The sequence below is a fragment of the Saccopteryx bilineata genome, chromosome 2, assembly GCF_036850765.1.
Source record: "Saccopteryx bilineata isolate mSacBil1 chromosome 2, mSacBil1_pri_phased_curated, whole genome shotgun sequence".
Classification (NCBI taxonomy): domain Eukaryota; kingdom Metazoa; phylum Chordata; class Mammalia; order Chiroptera; family Emballonuridae; genus Saccopteryx; species Saccopteryx bilineata.
In genome coordinates this window covers 235,911,594-235,925,583 of record NC_089491.1, presented here as the reverse complement: position 1 = coordinate 235,925,583, position 13,990 = coordinate 235,911,594, and the positions used below count along the sequence as shown (strand labels likewise).

General features: G+C 52.2%; 1 protein-coding gene across 2 annotated transcripts in view; it reads left to right on the top strand.

Annotated features, from left to right (window-relative positions):
* KIRREL3 (kirre like nephrin family adhesion molecule 3) overlaps positions 1-13,990 on the top strand; it is a 547,821-nt gene that overhangs the window by 457,670 nt on the left and 76,161 nt on the right. For both annotated transcript variants that reach the window (XM_066259700.1, XM_066259699.1), the window contains exon 4: positions 1,526-1,675. In XM_066259700.1, the coding sequence (XP_066115797.1) occupies positions 1,526-1,675 (150 nt within the window). The remainder of the gene's footprint in view (positions 1-1,525; positions 1,676-13,990) is intronic.

Here is a 13,990-nt window from a genome sequence, read left to right as displayed (position 1 = left end):
CAGAGGATTACAGCTACCATTAGGGACCTGGAATGGGTGGCCCTCTACAGCCCCCCACCCCACCCCCAGGAGCCCTGTCCAGCCTCTGGAAGGCCCTTAGCTAAATGGAAATGGAAGGGGCCTTAGGACTCTAATATTTTAAATCGCAGTAGAAATTTTCTCTGCAGTGTCCCTGACATGTGATCATACAATGTCTGCTTGAAAGCAGCCAGTGGCAAAGACCTCACTATCTCCTCTGGCAGCCCAGATCCTTATTGGACACCTCAAACTGTTAACAGTAATCTAAAAGTTTTGCCCATGTTGATCTTGCCCATTAGTGCTAACACTGGCCCTGGGAGGCACACAGCACACAGCCCACACTAAGAGACTAAAATACTTGATGAGATGAGGCTATATTGCACATCCCTCTCTCTGTCTCTGTCTCTCACTTGCTTAAGCCCTAGTCTTCTCAGTTAAAGGCCAAATGTGCTCAGTCCTCGCCAAGGACATCTGCCTGAGAGGTCACACTGTCCTGGTGAAGGTCTGTCCAAAGGAGGAGCAGTTTGGGCTGCCCATGAGCGGAGGGCCTCTGCGGAGAGAAGGGGACCAGGACAGGAAAGAAGGACCCTGTGAGGGACTGGTGGGGGCAGGGGCAGAGCTCAGGGAAGGGAATGGGTTAGAAACAGATCCTGCTGAGAGAAACAAAGAGGGCTTAGGGCCCAGGGCCCAGGAAAGAGAGGATCTGCTCCACCTGGCCAGCTCTGACATGTTGGCATCTGTATCTAACCCTGCCCGGCCGCAGGGATGCTGATTAATGATTTAGTGTGCTCAAGCTTTTCTTCATCTATTATTCATCTCCAGTGGTACAAGGGGCCCCAAATTCCTGAGTGTCCTGCGTGCCTCCTAAGTGCTTATGCAAACCCTGGGGTTTGGGGAAGCTTAGGAGGAGGGACAAGAAAAGGGCTGCTTATGATTCAAAGTGACCCCAGGTCCTGGGCACTGGGAGACTGGGCCTAGATTGTCCATCTTGAAACAAAACTGGTACCCAAAGTCACTCTTAATCCTTTCCCAAACATTTTCTCTTATTCCTTCTCTCTTCTACTCTGTCCTCTCTCTGTTTGTGGAGCTCACCTGGGTTTCTGTGTCTCTGTGTGTGTCCTTATCAACATGCGTGTCTACCTGGGAAACTACGCTGCTGAGCACACCGCTTTCCCGAGTGATAAGCCCGCTATGTCTGCCCACACTTGGCATTTCCCTCTGCGTTGTCTCCATCCCTTCCTAACAACAGCTTCCCCAACATTCCTAGACTTAAAATCAACCATTTCCTTAGACACGCAATGCCCACCCCACCCCGCCCCGCCCCCACAACCTGTGCGAACTCTCACTCTGCGCTCCTTCCGCTGACGTCAGGGCCTGGAGCAGCTGCTGGCTCTGCTAGCCCCTCAGACAGCCCAGCCCCTGCTCAGGTGTGCGCAGCTGCCGTGTATATCATGAACGTCACTTCCACCCCTGGGCTGGCCCCCTGACATGCCTGCTGTCTCCACAGGTTATCCACAGTACCTGGTGGTAGGGAACCACCTCTCGGGAGAACATCACCTGAAGATCCTGCGGGCGGAGCTGCAAGATGACGCCGTGTATGAGTGCCAGGCCATCCAGGCCGCCATCCGGTCCCGCCCCGCGCGCCTCACTGTCCTGGGTAAGAGCTGACCACGTGTGGGGCAAGGACGCTATGGGAAACACCGTGTGCTCGGTTCCAAAAGCGTTCCTCCCAGCCTGACTACTGAGGCATCCCATTGGGCAAAAGCCCTCAGACGTGTCCCCCAGGGCTCTGGCCACTGGCTCCATGGTCTCAGTAACCCCCTCCCCATCAACAGGGGGAAAGTGAAAGCTCCTGCCCCGGAAATCAGAAGGCGGATGCCACCTTGCCCAGGACCTTGTCCAACCCCAGTGTTTGACTCCAGCTTGGGGGCAAATAAGGGTTCCTGGATGCTTGTTTATTCCATCGGAAAACAGGTTCTTCACATGTCATCTGCCAGGCCCTCTGCTAGGTGACGGAGAGACAGAGAAGAATGTGACACACCTTTGAGCCACTTCTTTCCGTTCTGACTCCTTCAGGGTGCTAACCACGCCCTGTCTACCACCTTCCCTGTCAGAATCTGCCTGGGGCTTGGTTGTTCCCATGCCGTCGGCATCCCCAGGGGCACCGCTGCCCCTGTTCCTTCCCGGTTCCCTGTTCCTGGAAACCCTGGGCTGCCTATGTCATGCCTGGGAGAACTCACTTCAGAATCTTATTCCAAATCATACCTTTGCTCTTAGTCTCTCCCCATCTCAGCTTCCCAGGAGCCCAGTGTCCCTGGGACAACCTGTCGGAACACGTCCTCCCCTCCCTCCCTGGGGCAGACCTTCCTGGAGACAGGGAATGGGCACACTACCCTTAACTTGCCTCACCGCTGTCCCCTCCTTCTCCAGGAAGACGTGTTGAGGATCCGGGTGCCCCAGGAACAGAGCCTTGCACATAAGTAATAATATCTCACTTTACACAGCTCCTGACAGCAACTCCCAAAGCACTTTCACTCGCCCTTCCTCAGCTGTTTTGATGCAAGTGTGTGGGACAGGATGGGTGCCCCAGATGAGAAACTAAGGATCCAAGAAGCGAAGTCCTGGCCCCGGGTCTCCTGGCACGAGCTCTGTGCACCATCTCACTGCTCCGTAAGGAATCTGTGCCAGGCCACCTGTGGGGCAGAGCTCAGCAGCCAGCAGGGGCACCCCGGTGCTGCCCTGCCCACCTCCTAGCAGCTGCTGAGAAGCTTTGACAACCGGGTCAGCAGTTGGGGTGCTGCCCCTTGCCCAGTGGAGAAGGCACATGACCACACAAGATGAAATATTTATAAGTGTGTCAGGTTATCTTCAGATCTACATGGGCAGATTAGCCCAAGCACAGCAGCAGACAGGCCCCAGAGGACCACTTACCAAGCTCAGAGCCTGGCTTCTCGGGACAAGGAGGAGGGACTTGGGGCCAACCCCAGAACCTCCTGCAACCTTTCAGTCTCCTCCGGCCTGCGATGAAAGGAATGAGACAAGCAAACCAGGGCCGGCAGGGCAAATGAGCTGGGATTGTGTGGTCAGGAAGCGGTCCTTCAGAAAGGTAGTCAGGGACATTAAAGGGTGAGTCAGCCACCCCAGTCTCCCGAGATGGAGACTAATATGGGGACAGGTATGGCGGTTGAGGGAAGAGAAAAGGAGGTGTAGTGCCTAATATATCTTCTGGTTTGTGAAGATTGTAAAATGCCAGAACAGATTTGCTAAGCAAAGTTGTAAGATCTTAATTGTCAGAGGTCATTCATTCCCCCATCCTCAGAAGAATCTATCTCTGCTCCCTGATCCCTGCTCCCTGCTCCCTGCTAGAGGGCACCGAAGAATGCTCAGATGAAAAGAACCTAGGCATTCCCCACTCATGCTGCACACAGGAGCTAAACTAGATGGAGATGCATCCCATCCTTACGTTGTTGTCCTGGTATCAGAGCTTCACTCAGTCATACCCAACGATTCACAGATTCCTTCTATATCACTGTTCGATAACAAAGTCGAGATTACTCTAAATGTTTTATAGGTAAAGAAATCAACACTCCCAAGAGGCAAAGGCACTTATAGGAGGCCACATAGCTTGATTACACTCAGAATAGATCCCAGATTTTCCAACTATGAGCCAAAGCTGTCCAGTGATCTCCATGTTCCCAAACGCCAGGAGAAGCATCTTTATCTGGCTGGTTAAGGGCCGGGCTTCTGAGAGCAGGGCCTCTGGGTCTGATCTAAACAGACTCGACTTGATCTTGGGTCACATCTAAATGGCATTCACTCCCCCTTCTTCCTTTCCAGTGGCATGGCCTGGCACTGCCTCTGGGCACAGAGCTAGGTTTGTGTGGGGACGATGTTTTATGCAAATATGGAGGTCAGTTGAAGAGGCAGAAGGGGGAGTTTCCAGGGGCCCCGGCAGGAGGACCTGGGTAAAACTCCTGAGAGCCAGAAAGGGAGCCTGAGCAGGGACATTTCATGCAGACTCCACAGAAACAATTCCTCCCAAATAAACTACCCTCGGGCCAGAGAGACTTCCCCAGCTCTGCCTACAGTCCTCCTCGATTCCTCTGGGACACCCTAGACCCCCACCCCTAAGCTAGTCCTGCAGAGCCTCACCACTGAGCTGATTCAATAGGTTCCCCACCCTACGCTGGTTCTGCAGGGCTCTGCCTGAGGCACCGGCCTGGCCCAGTTTCCCTGGTGCACAGCCCCACCTACTGCCCTGGAGGGAGGCTGTGCAGGCAGAGCTCAGGCAGCCTCAGGACAGGGAGCCCGGTCTGTCCACGGCAGTGGATGTACAGAGCAGCTGTTCCAGCAGAGGGGACAGGGGTGTTTACACCCTGCCCAGCCAGCTTCCCAACCAAGACCCCATCTGCTTTGCTGTGACATCTCAGCCTGGGAAAGTGTCCCAGACAGTTCCCCAAGGTGGGAGGGGCGGCTGCCTTTCCTGTGTTGCAGGAATGAGAGAGCTTCCTAATTTAGTCTGTATTTGCCTGAGATCGATTTTTAATTAAATAAAGTAAGAGCCTGATTAGAACCTGCAGAAGATATTAGAGCAGGATCAGATGGTATTCTGGCAAAATTGCAAAGCAAACACTTTGGCTGGAACAGAGGGAGACCCCCAGGAGTCTTCCATCAAAGCACCAAGCGAGGAGGGCAAATACGGGAGACTATATAGCCAACAGATGTGCATCATGCACGTATGCATCTGCCGGCACTGTGTGGAGAGGACGGAGGGCCAGCTCACAGAGCCTGCCGGGCCCCAGGGAGGGCGCGGGCACTCGCGTCCAGCAGCCAAGCCTAGAGTCACAGACACATTAATTAGCCCTGTGTTTCCAGCTCTCAGATGTAATCAAGCAAGAAGCAACTTCGAGCTGAGTATTTGCTGCCCTGGGAGGCAGCAGGAGGGAGGGGCTCGAGAATGGGGGTGGGGGGTTGGGAGTCGGGGCCAAGCAAAGGCCGGGGAGCTGAGTCCAGGTCACTAGGCAGGCTGCTTTCCTTCTATGACCAGCCAGCCCAGGACCATGCTCTGACTCAGGCCAGGTCAAGACATGCATCTTTCTGCCCCCAGAACATCAGAAAATCATGGTATCGTGGAAAGAGTGGCAGACTCGGAGGCAGCAGGCCTGGCCCTACCATTAACCAGCTGTGTGGTCTCCGCCCTGTTACTCAGCCTCTCAAGGTCTCAGATGCCTCACCTGTAAAATGAAGGTAGTGATAGATAAGATGCTCTCTAACAAGTGTCCAGCTTCCAAAATGCATGATTTCCACAATAAGGACCCAAATGCCACACCAGTTACTTTAAGAAAATGCTATAAGCTGCATTGGACCTGGGATTTGTGAGGTGACGGAGACAGGAAAGGTAACTGTTTAGGGAGTTTTAGACAGCATTCAACTGTGAGGCTAGAGGTGGGAGCTCTCACATTCAGTCCAGCCCTGGGGTTCTGAACATGGCTGTGCACCTTAACCCAGGGTCCTCCTCTGTGTCCAGCCACCACCCTTTCTGAGCCATCTCTGCAGAGACACAGCCTAGGTGACCATCGTGAGACACCCATGCGCCCATGCAGAGCTGGGGTAGAGGTGGAAGAGCCCGGGGCTGGGAAGAACACCTGCATGCAGCTCAGTCACTGTGTGACCTGGGGCAGGTCCTTGGGGCTGGCCCTGGGCTCTGGTTCAATTCTCTTTAACCAGCACTGACTAGGGAGCAGGTACTCAATAATATTTGAGAATTTTTAGTAACTGAGTAAATGAATGAATGAATGAAATTTCTAGTTCTTCATCTATAAAATAAGAATAAGAATACCAATCTTCTAGATTTGTTGTGAACATCACACTAAAGTGCCATACACTTTAAAGCTGCCTGTACATGCGCGCGCGCACACACACACACACACGCACACACACACGCGCGTGCGCGCACACACACACACACACACACAGGCATGCATGCATCCAGACTGCTCCTCCTACCTGCAAGAGCCTCATGGTTGAAAAGATCTGTTCCAGGGCCAGAGCTGAAAGAGAGGAATTGTCCTTGATTTTTCTAAGTACCTACAAACTTGGGAAGTAAGGAGTTGAGAGACACAGAGCAGAGAGGAAGTGGGTGCTAAAAATTTGATCAACAAATATTTACTGAGCACGTATTATGTACCAAGAGCTGACCTAGAAGCCTGAGATTCACTGTAAACAGGAGAGAACCAGCCCTGCCCTGATGGAGCATATGTTCTAGCAGGGAGACATCATAAATAACCAACAGACTAAACAGCAAACCATGTAGTCATGTCAGATGTCAGCTGGAATAAACACTATGAGAAGAATAGAGGAGAGCAGGATAAGGGGGACTGGAAGAGGGCGGGGGAGAGCAGAGGATGTCGGATTAATAATTTAAAAAGTATTTTCCCAGCCTTCCTTCCTCTCCCCTCTTCTTCCTGGCCCGTTCTAATATTAACTCTGCTGTCTTTTAACTCCCATCAGAAAAAAAAAAAAAAAAAGCTTCCTCAACCAATATGAATTATTTAACATGGAGACTAAGTCAATTCAAATAAAGAGGGTGTCTTTAAACTGATGTCAGGCCCCCATACGGAGAGGGGCAAACAGATAAGGTCTAAACATGTGCCTTTTTCAAAACCACAAGCTCCCTCTGCAACTGCGCCACAAGGGGAGCTGCAGGCAGAGATCTCCTGAGTCCACAGCCTTGGCAGCACCCTGATTTCCAATCCCCTCATCCTCTGGGCAGGAGGGTCCAGAGAGAAGCAGTGAATAGCTCAGGTCATGCAGCAAGGGAAGGCAGAGCTGACACAGAACCCAAGTGTACTAGCTTCTGAAACTCTTCTAGAAACTGGTGCAAGAAGCCAAGCCACAGTCACCTGTTAATAGGGGACGGTCTGAGTGGTTCTTCAGAGATGAGAAGCCACCTCTGTAGAACAAAGCCCAGGCTCCCTTCATGGTGCACAGGGTCTCTGAAGCTTGCCCTCTGCTTCCAGCCCCAGCTCTGCCTCCCCCCTGCTCTGAGAACAACCAGCTTACAGCTCCGTCCGCTCCCCACACCTCTGTGCTTTTGTTATTGAGTGTTTCTGCCTAGAATACCGTTCCCACCATTCTTCCCTTGGGCAACTCTTGCTTACCTGTCAGAATTCATCTTAGATATCACCTCCTCCAGGAAGTCCTCCCTGAAACTCACATGGCCTGTCTCCCTCTGTGCTCCCTTACACACTTCCATCACAACACTCAACCCAATTATATTGAAGGTAACAGTTCACACATCTGTCTTCCCCACTGAGTCTCTCAGGGGACATCATGCATCCCTCATGCATCCCTCATGCATCCCTCATGCATCCCTCATGCCCAGCACGGCCTGTTGACAACTATCTACTAGGGGCTCAGTAAATGTTCATCTTATCTCTGTAGTAAAAGTGTTTGGGGCAAATTTTGGGGCGTTTACACTGAACTTTACAGCAAGGAGCAATACCTAGCAGAGAATAGCCCCAAATACATGTGAGAGTTGTGTTGTGTTGTATTGTGTTGTGTTGTGTTTAGAGAAGTGATATGGCTTCACAGTTAAGAGACCAGACTCCAGAAACCAGATTGCCTACACTTGAAGCCTAGCTGTGTCACTTTCCAGTCGTGTGACTTTGGGCAAGTTATTTAACCACTCTGTGCCTCGGTTTCCTCATGAGTAAAATAAGGGAAGTCATAATAGTCCTGTCCCCGAACATGGAATGAAATGATATATGAAAAGCACTTCATGCAGCAAGGCGTATCGGCATGGACAGCGTTGTGACCGCTACCGCTGTTACTGTGACCCCTGCATTGTTGTTAGGAGACCCTTCTTGTGGGATCAGTCTCTAGGTCCTCAGGACGCTATTGCATGCAGCACGCAAGGCAAGAAGACACCCGTCCTGCAGCCCCTCCCTCCTGAGCGCCTGGGAAGACAAGCAGAATTGATTTTCTTATCTCCTCATTAGGCGTGTTTTGCCTGGGCCCCAGCCTGGTCTGGGTGCTGTATCTCATTTGTGCTGTGTGCCTGTTTCCTGCCACATTCATTACCCTGCAATCACCCCCAAATAGGGCAGCAAACAAGCCGGAGATGGGAGATCGGAACAAACAAAGCATCCTCATCTCCGGAAGTTTCACATGGGAGCCTGGCCTGAGCTCTGGTGCCTCTCCCCACCCCACCCCTGCTGCTAGCTCCTCCCCACTCCTTTCTGCTGCACTGCCCTCCTTGGGGGCCCTGGCCACCCCCTGTGTCTCCTGGTATAGAAGTTGCTTCCCTCCTCCCTTCTCTTCAGCTACTGCACATCTCTCTTTGCCTTCCCAGTTTAACTCTGTGCTCACCTGCTGCAAAAAGTTACAAGATAAGCATGGCTTGGGGTCACCGAGTGACCTTAAGCTAACTAATAGTCTCTCACCCAAATTATAGTATAAGGTCCCTGGGGGTAGAAGACCTGGTCTTTAAGGCCCATGCTGTGGGTTCAATGCCATATGCCCCCCGGGTGGCCACCGTATCAGTTATTGGTGTAGTGAGTATGGGAGTGTGGGACCAAGGGTGAGATCGGGGCGCTCTGCAGCTGCTGGTCCAGGTGTGTGGACTTCAGAGAGGAATCTCTCTGGGCCCTTCCATGCTAAAATCACCCCCACCCTTCCCGTCCTTCTAATGTGCCAGGTTTCTGCCTTCCCCCCACCCCCCTTCACCCTGTTCTTCATCTCAGCCCCAATGGCATGTCGGGAGAGTCCACTTCTCCAGCCAGGGGCCCACCCATCGTGGTGGGAAGTGAAGTGAGAAGGGAAGTGCTGAAAGACTTCTAGGGAGGATGGGGATCATCAGGGACAGGGGCAAGCTCAGCATGTCCCCTCTCCGCTGTAGTGTAGATGGTAGGGGCAGGCAGGGTCGTCTCCAAGCAGGGGGCAACCTGAAGCGAAGGACACACATTCCCCATGTTACCCTGCCTGGCATGGCCGTCGTTGACTGGGGCAGACTCGGGCAATGAGAGGAGAGCTAACTGGTCTTACTAACTGGCCTTGCAGGAGTGGCCCATGCTGGACGCTGTCTCGGGGCCAGGTTGGCGGGACAGTGCTCATCACTTAAAGCTGGAGGCAGCATCCCAAACAGACCTCAGGGCCAGCCCCCTCCCCCGCCCCTTCCAGCATCTTTGCAGTCAACACAAGCACACGGTGCTCTGCGGTAGCCCAGCCAGGGTCTGCCACATACATGGTGCTCAGCCTCCTGCTCCTGGACGCACCCTGCCACTTCATTCTTAGTTCTGCGGATTCCCCAGGGCCTCCCAATCAGCACTGAGTGGCTCAGACTCTCCAGGGCAGCCTTCAGTGCTGAAGTGTGACCCCACCCTACACAGGTCGCTGGCATGTCTTCGGGACAAGGGCCCTGGCCTAGAAGTAGGGAGATGTGCATTCTTGCCCCAGTCCTGCCGCCAACCAGCCGAGAGACAGGAGATAAAGACAGCTGCCCGCTCAGCCCCACTGTCTCCCTGGGACATCAGCTGGGAAGCAGACGCACACCTCCATTCTGCAGTTTGACTCTCATTTGCCTTCATTTGATCATGGTTTGGAGGCGTGCATTAGGACCATTGTTTACTGAGTCCTTGTCCCCTTGCTCCTAAGAGCAAGGATGTCTGTCTCTGCTTTAACCATGCGTGACCCCAGGAGAGGCTGAGCATCTCCACTGCTCACACAGGAGAATGTGAGCTCGGACCAGGGAGATTTGCTCAGGACAGGACCTTGATTCTCTGGCATCAGCCATCGGGCCTGGAGCCCACCGCTCCTAAGAGCCTGGGCAACTCGAGTCACTTTCTGCTCCTCTCAGGAAGCAGCTGCCCCTAGAGAGCCTCCCCTACTTGACCAGCACCACAGCCGCTGCCCAGGCATGGCTTCCAACCTCCCCTACACCTGGATAACACAGCAAGGTCCACATGGGTCTGGGGCCCTACTGGGTCCTCAGTCAGCTAGCCACTGGCCTTTGCAAGGCTCCCTGTAATGCATCGCCCTTAATCATACATACCTCACCTCAAGGCCGAAGCGCCAGTGTGCACACACACCTGCACACGCACAATTCCGAGCTTAGCCAAATCATCGGTTCCCCAAGGATAGAAAGACACAAGACACTCAGTCAAGAGAATCAGTCGCTGATGGGAAATGAATAATTCTTGGTGGCTGAACACCTTGTCAGCCAGAAAAGACTGGAGCAGGTGGAGCATGGTGTCCCCAGCACTGGGCCCAGCACACTGTCAATCCCCCTAATGAAAATGAAGTGGAGGGAAGAGTCACAGCCCCCGAGAGGGGAGGCCAGGGCCAGTAGTCCCAGCACGGGGCTGTCCCTCTCCTGCCTCCAGACACCAGGGCATGGTGTGTGTCACCACAAGACACTCTCTGGCAGGTTGACACCAGCCCCGGGAAAGCCCAGGAGGCCGAGCTGGACTGGGAGACCTCTAAGGATAAAAATAGCTCACTACTTCTCAGCTCTGACCTCAGCCCAGGCCCAAGACGAGGGTTTCATGGCAAATTATGGATTTAAAACTAGCAATGAATCTCCATTATAGCATGAAATGAGAAAGGAAAATGCTACTAAATGGAAGCCTTTCCTCAGCAGCCAACAGGCCAGGGAGGGGTATCCCTGTAGGAGGGAGTTTAAAGCCCAAGTCACAAAGCCCAAGGCAGATTCACAAAGGCCAAGACCAACCGGGCTGGTCCCAGAGAGAGGCGGCCTTGGGGAATGGGCATGGCCTGGCCTCCGGGGACCACCACTGTCCACACAGCACAGGACAGCAGAGCAGCAGAGCAGGCATGCCGATGTGGCAGCAGGAGCCAGGACAAGTGTCCTGGCTGTGGGCATTTCTCTGCAGGGAAAATGCATGGCTCCCTCAGGAGGGAACTGGCCAGAGCTCTGCATTTCATTGCTGTGTTGAGATGGGACCTATGTTGTAGATGCAGCGAGAGGCATTTCAGGAGCCTTGGCCGACTGCCTGGGTGACCCACACACATGCCTTACTCACTGTCTCACCCTGTCTGCCAGGCAGTCCCCAGGTCTCCTTTAATAGATGAGGAAGGTGATACACCAAGCAACCCATTAACTTGCCCAAAGTTACACAAGAGAGTTAGAATCTGAACTCAGTTCTTTCTGGCCCTGAACCCTTGCCCTTTAAGCTGCTTTGGGCTCCTCCCTTTTTCCAGACCTGGCTCAGACTTACTGCTGTCTGGCTCCTCCCCTTCAGATATGGACTTCAATGAGGTCTCTTTCCAGCCCCAGAGAACACCAGGAGCCCTGTCTGACCCCTAACCCTATCCCAGGGACTCCAGAGTCAGAGAGGTGGCCTGTACAAGGAACCAAAGGCTCCAGAGAACCCTTCCCGGTGTCCCCTGTTCCCCAGCTGCGCCTTGGAAGCCAGGGCCCTGAGACCCACAGCATCCATTTTCCATCGCATGAAGTCTCACTGTCAGGGAGATTGCCTGCTGCTCCTTTCTGCGGCACTCTGGGCCTCTTAGTTATTCTGTCTGCGTGGAGGAGGTTTCCGAAATGAAAGGTTCACAGGCCCCCAGAAGCCCACAGCTGCCTCACAAAAGTAAACGGCTGAGCCCACAGACCAGGAAGGCTGGCTTCCAAAGGAGTGTCACATTTTCACAGACCTATCAAGGTGTTTGTAAATGTTTACAGAAAGGAAGAACTTCCCATATGTAAATATGTCAAGAAAGGTTATTAGCAGCTGAGAAATTACCCAGTGTGGGGAACACCCAGCAGCCTCAGTGATAGAAGGCAAGGAAGCAGGGAGCAGGCTGGTGACCACACAGCCCTTCCCCAAGGGCTGGTACTGTTCTCCCCTCCACACCACTCCCTCCCACCTCCCCCTACACAGAGATGGACAGAGTCACTGGGATACTGGAGAGAGCTTATTTTACAGGTGGGTCAACTGAAGGAAGGAAAACATGCCAGAAACTGAAGGACACACAGAATAGGGGAAACCAGTCCTCTCTGATTCTTCCAGATAGAGGGAGCTGGGCCCTGAGCACGGGTCACCTGTCTTTCCTCCAGTCCCAGCCTCCAATACCAACTTGGCCTGAGCAACAGTTCTACTAACGACCAAATCTTAACTTTGGAATAGACCCCCCCCACCAAACCTAACATTGATTAGAGAATGTTAGAGCTGGAAGAAACCTGCCAAGCAAGGGTACTTCATTCATTCTATTTTTCAAAATATATGTCTGCACCTTCCCACACCAGGCGCTGGTCTAGGCCAGGGGTCGGGAACCTTTTTGGCTGAGAGAACCATGAACGCCACATATTTTAAAATGTAATTCCATGAGAGCCGTACAACAACCTTTGTACATTAGGCATTATCCAATAAAAATTTGGTGTTGTCCAGGACAGCTGTGATTGGCTCCAGCCACCTACAACCATGAACATGAGCGGCAGGAAATGAATGGATTGTAATACATGAGAATATTTTATATATTTTTTTTTCCATTTTTCTGAAGCTGGAAACAGGGAGAGACAGTCAGACAGACTCCCGCATGCGCCCGACCTGGATCCACCCAGCACGCCCACCAGGGGCGACGCTCTGCCCATCCTGGGCGTCGCCATGTTGCAACCAGAGCCACTCTAGCGCCTGGGGCATAGGCCACAGAGCCATCCCCAGCGCCCGGGCCATCTTTGCTCCAATGGAGCCTTGGCTGCGGGAGGGGAAGAGAGAGACAGAGAGGGAAAGCACGGCGGAGGGGTGGAGAAGCAAATGGGCACTTCTCCTGTGTGCCCTGGCCGGGAATCGAACCCGGGTCCTCCGCACGCTAGGCCGACGCTCTACCACTGAGCCAACCGGCCAGGGCATGTTTTATATTTTTAATGTTATTATTTTTTTATTAAAGATTTGTCTGCGAGCCAGGTGCAGCCATCAAAAAAGCCACATCTGGCTTGCAAGCCATAGGTTCCCAACCCCTGGTCTAGGCACTGGAAATATACATCAGTGGTCAAAACAGATTAACCTCCCTTGCCTTCATGGAACTTATATCCTTGGACAATAACCATAGCCTAAGAAGAAAATGTTCTGGTGGTAAGTACTATCAAAAAAAGGTAGAGAAGGCCCTGGCCAGTTGGCTCAGTGCATAGTCTCAGTCTGGTGTATGGACATCTCGGGTTTAATTCCCATCAGGACACACAAGAGAATTGACCAGATGCTTCTCTCCCCCTTTTCTCCCTCTTCTTCTCCCACAGTCAGTGGCTAGATTGGTTCAAGTGTCAGCCCCAGGTGCTAAAAATAGCTCAGTTGATTTGAGCAGTGGCCTCAGACAAGGGTTGCTGGGTAGATTCCAGTCAGGGTGCATATAGGAGTCTGTCTCACTATCTTCCCTCATCTCACTTAAAAAAAAATAGGGAAGAGTATAAGGAATTGAGTTTTCTATAAGAACAAGCAGGTTGAGCTGTCAGGATAAACCTCACAGAGGAGGTGATCGTTTTTATCTTTTTATTTTTTAACAGCTTTATTGAGATATGATTTATATACCATTAAATTCACCCAGTTAAGTGTACAACTCAATGGTTTTTAGTAAATTTACAGAGCCATACTACCATCACCACTATCCAGTGTTAGGCCATTTCCATCACCCTAAACAGGTCCCTTGTCAATTTCTACTTCTACCCCAGTCTCTATGGATTTGCCTTTTCTGGCCTTTTCTATAAATAGGATCATACAATATGTGGCCTTTTGTGTCTGGCTCCTTTCCTTGAGCATAATATTTTTGAGATTCATCTATATTGCAACCCATGCCAATAGTGAACTTAGCTTCATTGCTGAGTAGCATGTATTGTACAGATACACCACACTTTATTATTTCATTCTTTGGTGGACATTTGGATCATTTCCAGTTTGGGGCTGTTAAGGATAATGCTACTGTGAACTGAGCATACATGTACAAGTGCATGTGTATCATATGG